At 39.3% G+C, this 8,239-nt stretch overlaps 1 protein-coding gene across 2 annotated transcripts in view; it reads left to right on the forward strand.

The window, feature by feature from the left end:
- Positions 1–6,932, forward strand: part of LOC121389928 (pleckstrin homology domain-containing family G member 5-like) — a 144,179-nt gene extending 137,247 nt beyond the window's left edge. For both annotated transcript variants that reach the window (XM_041521597.1, XM_041521598.1), the window contains one exon: positions 2,365–6,932. In XM_041521597.1, the coding sequence (XP_041377531.1) occupies positions 2,365–2,374 (10 nt within the window). In that variant the 3' untranslated portion in view covers positions 2,375–6,932. The remainder of the gene's footprint in view (positions 1–2,364) is intronic.
- Positions 6,933–8,239: the final 1,307 nt, after the last annotated feature.

Below are 8,239 nucleotides of genomic sequence, written 5' to 3' on the forward strand. Positions count from 1 at the left end.
CTGTCTGTCTGTCCGTATATCTGTCTGTCTGTCCCTCCATCTGTCTGTCTGTCCGTATATCTGTCTGTCCCTCCATCTGTCCATCCATCTGTCTGTCCGTCCATCTGTCTGTCCCTCCATCTGTCTGTCTGTCCCTCCATCTGTCTGTCTGTCCGTCCATCTGTCAGTCCATCCATCTGTCAGTCTGTCCATCTGTCTGTCCGTACATCTGTCTGTCCATCCGTCTGTCTGTTCATCTGTCTGTCCGTCCATATGTCTGTCCCTCCATCTGTCTGTCTGTCCCTCCATCTGTCTGTCTGTCCATCTGTCAGTCCATCCATCTGTCAGTCTGTCCATCTGTCTGTCCGTACATCTGTCTGTCCATCCATCTCTCTGTCTGTTCATCTCTCTGTCCGTCCATCTGTCTGTCCCTCCATCTGTCTGTCTGTCCATCTGTCTGTCCCTCCATCTGTCCCTCCATCTTTCTGTCCGTCCATCTGTCTGTCCCTCCATCTGTCTGTCTGTCCCTCCATCTGTCTGTCTGTCCATCTGTCAGTCCATCCATCTGTCAGTCTGTCCATCTGTCTGTCCGTACATCTGTCTGTCCATCCATCTCTCTGTCTGTTCATCTCTCTGTCCGTCCATCTGTCTGTCCCTCCATCTGTCTGTCTGTCCATCTGTCTGTCCCTCCATCTGTCCCTCCATCTTTCTGTCCGTCCATCTGTCTGTCCCTCCATCTGTCTGTCTGTCCCTCCATCTGTCTGTCTGTCCATCTGTCAGTCCATCCATCTGTCAGTCTGTCCATCTGTCTGTCTGTCCCTCCATCTGTCTGTCTGTCCCTCCATCTGTCTGTCTGTCCGTATATCTGTCTGTCTGTCCCTCCATCTGTCTGTCTGTCCGTATATCTGTCTGTCCCTCCATCTGTCCATCCATCTGTCTGTCCGTCCATCTGTCTGTCCCTCCATCTGTCTGTCTGTCCCTCCATCTGTCTGTCTGTCCGTCCATCTGTCAGTCCATCCATCTGTCAGTCTGTCCATCTGTCTGTCCGTACATCTGTCTGTCCATCCGTCTGTCTGTTCATCTGTCTGTCCGTCCATCTGTCTGTCCCTCCATCTGTCTGTCTGTCCCTCCATCTGTCTGTCTGTCCATCTGTCAGTCCATCCATCTGTCAGTCTGTCCATCTGTCTGTCCGTACATCTGTCTGTCCATCCATCTCTCTGTCTGTTCATCTCTCTGTCCGTCCATCTGTCTGTCCCTCCATCTGTCTGTCTGTCCATCTGTCTGTCCCTCCATCTGTCCCTCCATCTTTCTGTCCGTCCATCTGTCTGTCCCTCCATCTGTCTGTCTGTCCCTCCATCTGTCTGTCTGTCCATCTGTCAGTCCATCCATCTGTCAGTCTGTCCATCTGTCTGTCCGTACATCTGTCTGTCCATCCATCTCTCTGTCTGTTCATCTCTCTGTCCGTCCATCTATCTGTCCCTCCATCTGTCTGTCTGTCCATCTGTCTGTCCCTCCATCTGTCCCTCCATCTTTCTGTCCGTCCATCTGTCTGTCCCTCCATCTGTCTGTCTGTCCCTCCATCTGTCTGTCTGTCCATCTGTCAGTCCATCCATCTGTCAGTCTGTCCATCTGTCTGTCCGTACATCTGTCTGTCCATCCATCTCTCTGTCTGTTCGTCTCTCTGTCCGTCCATCTGTCTGTCCATCCATCTGTCTGTCCATCCATCTCTCTGTCTGTTCGTCTCTCTGTCCGTCCATCTGTCTGTCCGTCCATCTGTCAGTCCGTCCATCTGTCTGTCCGTACATCTGTCTGTCCATCCATCTCTCTGTCTGTTCGTCTCTCTGTCCGTCCACCTGTCTGTCCATCCATCCATCTGTCTGTCCATCTGTGCCACTAATAGTTTTCCCGGGTGTATTTTTGACGTATTGTATTGTATGTAATAGTATTCCATAAAAGGCTTTATTACCCATATGGTTAAAAATATCTTGGTACATATCAAAGTGATACTAGAATGCCAAGTGGGACGTAACACCGTAACATCAGTTGGCGCACTACAACCTTACAGGAACGTCAACCAAACGAGATGAGTGATATAAATTAAGATTGATTATGGGTAATAAATAAAATATTAAACTCGTGATATTAAACTCGCTAAAGTTTGTGACAATTGAAAATTAGTTCACTCGGGACATATTCATGATACGAAATGGAAGGTCATTTAATATCCTATAAGTGTTTGTCGGGAACATGTTACATTAGAGACTGCAGCCATTGTAAGATGTTTCTAACTAACAGCATTTTTGGTGACGAAAATTACAGAAAAACAAGGAAAATCCTTTTTAATCATTCATGTATTAATATGTATCTTGTTGTTTTGTCTTTCAGGGAGGTGTAGCAGCTTCTCCTTACTTAATGACTCGCAGCTTATAACACACAAAGTGCTTTCATCCTTCACTTTACACAGGACTGTTTCCATGGTTACTGCTTAGTGATCAAGTGCTTAACAAACCACAAACACACTTCCTTTCTTCCTAAAAGTGCAAATAGGAAAGAGTTAATATTTATCTGCCTTCTGATTGGCCAGTGTGACTCCCAAATGGAGAATCAGTAATGCTGATTGGTTGGTGTGGAATATATATATATATTATACAAGTAGAAAATCAGTTATTCTGATGGGCTAATATGGAATTCAAATAAAGATGGATAATGCAGATTGGTCAACGTGGAATTTTAAAAAGAAAATTCAGTGATGCTGATTGGTCAGTATGGAATTTAAACAGAGAATTCGGTTACGCTGATTGGTCAGTATGGAATTTAAACAGAGAATTCAGTTATACTGATTAGTCGGTGTGAAAAATAAACACAAATGGCTTGCAACACTAGTGGAGTGTGTTGGCTGTTGAAAATGACTGATGTGGATATTACATCATCATGGCTAAGCCGTTGAACCAGATATGTGAGTTTCATTTGTTAGACAGAATCGAATCCAGAGGAACAGTTGTTGGTGGAGATGTGTGGTGTAGATGGGGGGCTGATGTCCCAAAATGCATTCTTATCAATGGACAAGGATATGCAGGGTCTCCCCCAGAACCCCTTCTAGATCCACTCTTGTTATTTATATATCATCACAAAGATACACCCAACAACCATGTTGAGTGTTTCAAGATATCAATAATAGCTTGCAATAATTGGAATTAATATAGTTGATCAAATTGTGTGATATAATGATGAAAAATGGCAGTTTAGAAAATTATTTAGATGATTGGAAATCCTAACAGTGTGGTGGACCAAATTGCCTTGCAAGACTGAGGCATCCATGTGGAATATGTGTAATAATATTATTATTAAGAGTTCTTAACAGTTATTAACATGTTCAGGATCATACATAGTGTATTACTTGGGGTATTGTGGGTTACCTTCTATACATGAAAACATATATCAAAAATGTTGATATGATAAGTAATATTTATATCAACATTCTTGTTTTGTTTGAAAGTCTACACAAGCATTATCTCCCTCCCCCACTCTGGCATTATCTCCCCCCACCAGTGTACAGAATGTATGCTTGTGAAAAATGTTAATTATGAACCACTGTAAGATATAAAACCCTATTCCAAATAAACATGAATTCAACCTGTTCAAAATCCGTAGTATTACAGAGCAAAATGTCTTAAAAGAATGAGCCATTATTAAAATGCACTTGCTGGACTACTTAGTGTACCAGAGCAAAAAATCTTAAAAGAATGAGTCATTAAAAATACACTAGTTGAACTCTGTTAATTGTTCAAGAGCAAAATGTCTTGAAATAATGAGTTGCTATTAACTTTTATTAACTGGACTCTTTATTTCTATAAATCAGTGTTCAAAATAGAAGGCAGAATCTGTAATTTATTCATTATTATTGTTTACCTTAATCTACGCTTGTAAAGCAAATAGTCTGGAAAGACTGAGTGATCAGTTAAACATACCTGTAACTGGGGGTTTTCCATTTTAATCAGATAAACAAGGAGTTAGAACATTCTGTTATACTCCACATTGCATACAATGATTTTAAGACACATTTTTATATTTAAATACAATTTTTTAATTGTTTTTCTGCTGTTAAAATATATAAATTTCATAGTCTTCTTGGCACAATACTGACATTGGTGCCAGGACAACCCAGCTACATGCACGGATATGTGAGACAAATGTTAATACAGCCAACAACTCTTCGTTGTTATATTTAAGAGGGTGAGTGCTTGCAAACAATTTGACTGGTTTCCATTCCTGTAAAGAGATTGTCCGGAGTTTTCAGCCAGTGTTGAGATATTTCCACCTAATGCTAGAATCAGACTATCAACTGTCATGACAGAGTTGACCAACTCTCCATTGTCACAACTTCTACGACTGTCCTGTTGCTAGTCTGAGTGCTCTTACAACTGCATTATTGTTGTATACAGCTGCTACAACCAGTTAACTATTAATGTGAGTGTACCTGACGTAAGTTGAGAAAATTACAATGCAACCATCAAAAGTTAGCCAACTTTGTTGTGACAGTTGATAGTCTGATGATCCTGGTATAACAGAGCCTTTTTAATATGTAATTTTCAAGCACTTTATCTGGTATAAATGTGTCATTTGTTAAGCTTTCACAGTCGCAAATGTAATATCAGCTGTCATTTTATCTGACATAAAAAGAAAGAAAGTATTTCTGTGTTGAATCAATTCCATGCTGTACATTTCAAAATGCATATCTTATATACATTGAAACTTGTTTAATTTGGACCGTGAACAAACCAGAATACTGTCAAAACCGGCTCAGTTTCTAGGTCCTGAATTTTAAAAATTCAAAAATGCGACCCTCTGAACACCAGATCCAGTCTAATTCGTGTAAATATTTAGTTTTCGGCATGATCTGGTTTAGACCCCACACAGTATGTATGTGCTTACATACAAACCTAACAGTAACATCAACAGTTGCTAGAACACCATCATGTTTTCCCGCTAAAAGATAATATCCATTTTGACTATTCAAAGGAAATTCGGTGACAACATTTATACATTTTGACTTTATTTGAAAATCCGTAATTGGCAGAACTGTTATGAATTTTCATAGTTAAAAAGGCTGACAATGGAGGAAAACTCGGACAGTTCCTATAACATGCATTTAATTGTAGCAGGGCTTGAAATGTCAAGTTAAATATGCCTTTCCCATGTTCAGCCTTCAAATATTTCGCTGATGTTCGCAAACTATTTGATTGGTTCCCGACATGATCAATTTGTTATCAATCGATAAGTACATAAACCAGTCTAGCTGACATTTTTCTGATGTTCGCAAACTTTTTGATTGGTTCCCGACATGATCAATTTGTTATCAATCGATAAGCACATAAACCAGTCTAGCTGACATTTTTCTGCTCAGTCTGGCTGAACTGTTTGTTTTCATAACAGCAGGTCAAAAGAAATATGTTCTGCTAAGAAACAAATATGGCCTGCTGGAAATGAAGGGTTCTAATGGATACAGTGTGTGGAAAATCGGAATGTCTGAGATGTATTTTAGAGCATTATGGAATTAAAATATGACAGAATCTTGAGCTAAACGGCAGATGAGATAACTGTACCTACATCTGTCTCTTTGAAAATAACCTGCAATTTGTTTGTGCTTTTAGTCGGTGAATTTTCTTTTCCTTTTTAAAAAAAGAGGCCTACTTTTCGGTTTTTCGCAGGCCGTTGTTTCAAGCCCTGCTGTAGGTGTGAAAACCAGTCTAGCTAGCTCTCCACCTCCTGAACATGTCTCTGGTGAACTCCTCACATTTCAAGATAATCGTTTCTGTCGGTAACATTCACCTGTTCTCAGCAATACTCAGGAATTCTGTATTCATAATTAATGCAAATAGTTTTTGCTATCAAACTGATAACAGTTTTTTGTTTTGTTTAATGACACCATTAGAGCACATTGGTTTAGTAATCATTGGCTGTTGGATGTCAAACATTTGGTAATTTTGACATATAGTCTTCAAAAAGGAAACCTGCTACATTTTTCGATTAGTAACGAGGAATCTTTTATATGCACCACTAGACAATGGAGTCATGGTGCACTGGCCAAGATATAGCCCTCTAAACCAGGCACACTCGGGACCAAGAAAAAAGTCTGGTTTTAAGAGGGATTGGGTTTAGAGAGGCTCTCTTCCATACAGATATTCAGAAAGGGTCCACAAAAAAACGTCCGGTTTTGAGGGAAGTCCGGTTTTGACAGGTTTCACTGCACTAGTGTTTTTTGAAAAAAACCCACAAAAAAACCATGTTGATGTCTCACTCATTTCATATAATACATTCTTAAGATTCTTAAATAATCGACATATCAGATAAACATAAAATTTCATATACAGATATATATAACTTACAATGTAAACCTAACTAAGATACAGGCCTGTACGAATGAAATATGTAAAGGGGTCTGGCACAATCTTTAATTGAGGGGCTACCATCTCTAGTGGATGGGGACACAAGCCAGATTTTTATCTTTATTTATATACAAGTGGGGAGCAGAGACCCTCTCCCCTTCCCTTCCAGTTCCTACAGGCCTGAGGCCTAATTCACTAAGCTCTCGCAACTTTGCGATCTCGCAGTGCAATGCTACAAGACTTGCAAAGAGGATGCTTTGTTGTCTAGCAGAGCCTAAGAGACCTTTGTGAATTAGGCCCCTGAAGTACACATTTATATGCAACTTGTAAATGACATTTTACGAGTTTTGAGAAACTTCTAATGTGTACAAAGAGCACAGAAAGCTGTGACGTAAAACACATTAATTTCTAGTTTCTCCATTGACAATTGCCCATGTGTATTGAGAATCTCAACTTCCATACTTTGTAATTCCACGTTATGTAAACAAAATATTGTTATTGGTGTACAGTTGCTGTATATTTATAAAATCGGAAAATAAATTTGTTTTAACCTTGATAAAAAAAAAATTGTAGTTTTTATTATTTGTTGTAGATTTGATCTATAAACTTGGTGCTAAAAACCTTAATATACTTCCCTTTGAGTTTGTTCTACAGAGGGACAGATGTAAAGGGGAGAAGGGGTGATTGTGAGTTCAGTCCCCGCCTTCCCCGACCTTTCGAGAGGACAGGTCCCCTTTCCTGGACTCCTACTATGCAAAATGGGGGAGCTCTCTGTCTTAGTCGCATCCACCGAGATATATGATGATGTGCCCAAGACAGACGTGCTTAAACCTTCAGTGGATGTAAGCGTGTGTCAAATGGCTGATAGATTTATTGATTAATTGAATGGGTGGATGATTGGTTGATTGACTGGTTGATTAATTGACTGGGTGGTTGATTGATTGATTGATATATTGATTAATTCATTGGTTGATTGATTGATTGATTGGGGGCTAACCCTGAGATGAGTCCATCACCTTTTACAAAATTAGGATGTCATGGAACATTTGAAGAGTTCAGGCGCAAAACGTGATATAAACCATTTTCTTTCTCTTTTTTAGTTAAAGCCATTATTGTATGTCAGTAAGGGATAATCGTAGGCCTGGTGATTTGCTGCAAAACGTGATTGATCCTTATGTATTGGGTAAATCCCGGTGGGTTTTTTTATCACATCAATTAAAAAACCCATTTTTACTGGAAATGAAAAATGGATATATCGCGTTTTGCACCTGAACTCTTCATTTAAACAAAGCTTTGACATGGTTATTCAGTTATTCAGACATGTATATTAAATTTATATTTTACTCAGTAGTTTAACAGAACACAACAATGATATAGAGGTTTGTTTAGTAATATTTATATACTGGTAGTATTCTGTGACAATTTTCCTATTGTGTCGGTAGAGCATGCACTGGGACTTCTTGCACAGATTGTCCCTGGTTCAAACCTTGTCAATGGAGGGTTCTGTCAGAATTAATATAAGCAAAAATACAAAATCTCTGTTTCTAGAATTCCATATTTTAGTACAGTGATAGTACTACCTGAAATTGTTCCAGGATCCCATTATACAAAACGATCTTAAGCTTAATATCACCTTAAGTGCATAAAGTAGTTATGCCCTTATTAAGGTGATCAACTGCCTTATGCACTTACGGTGATCTTAAGGCTAAGATTGTTTTGTAAAACTGTCTCTGGTCTTGTTTTATGATGAAACTCCAGCCCTGGAATTTAGATCATCTTGTTATGGCAATTTAGCGCCACAGATAATACTAAAGTAAATGCTTGATAATGATAAAACTGCTGTCACAGATCAGGTTTTCAACAGTGTTTTTGTG

The sequence above is a fragment of the Gigantopelta aegis genome, chromosome 15, assembly GCF_016097555.1.
Source record: "Gigantopelta aegis isolate Gae_Host chromosome 15, Gae_host_genome, whole genome shotgun sequence".
In the NCBI taxonomy this organism is placed as follows: domain Eukaryota; kingdom Metazoa; phylum Mollusca; class Gastropoda; order Neomphalida; family Peltospiridae; genus Gigantopelta; species Gigantopelta aegis.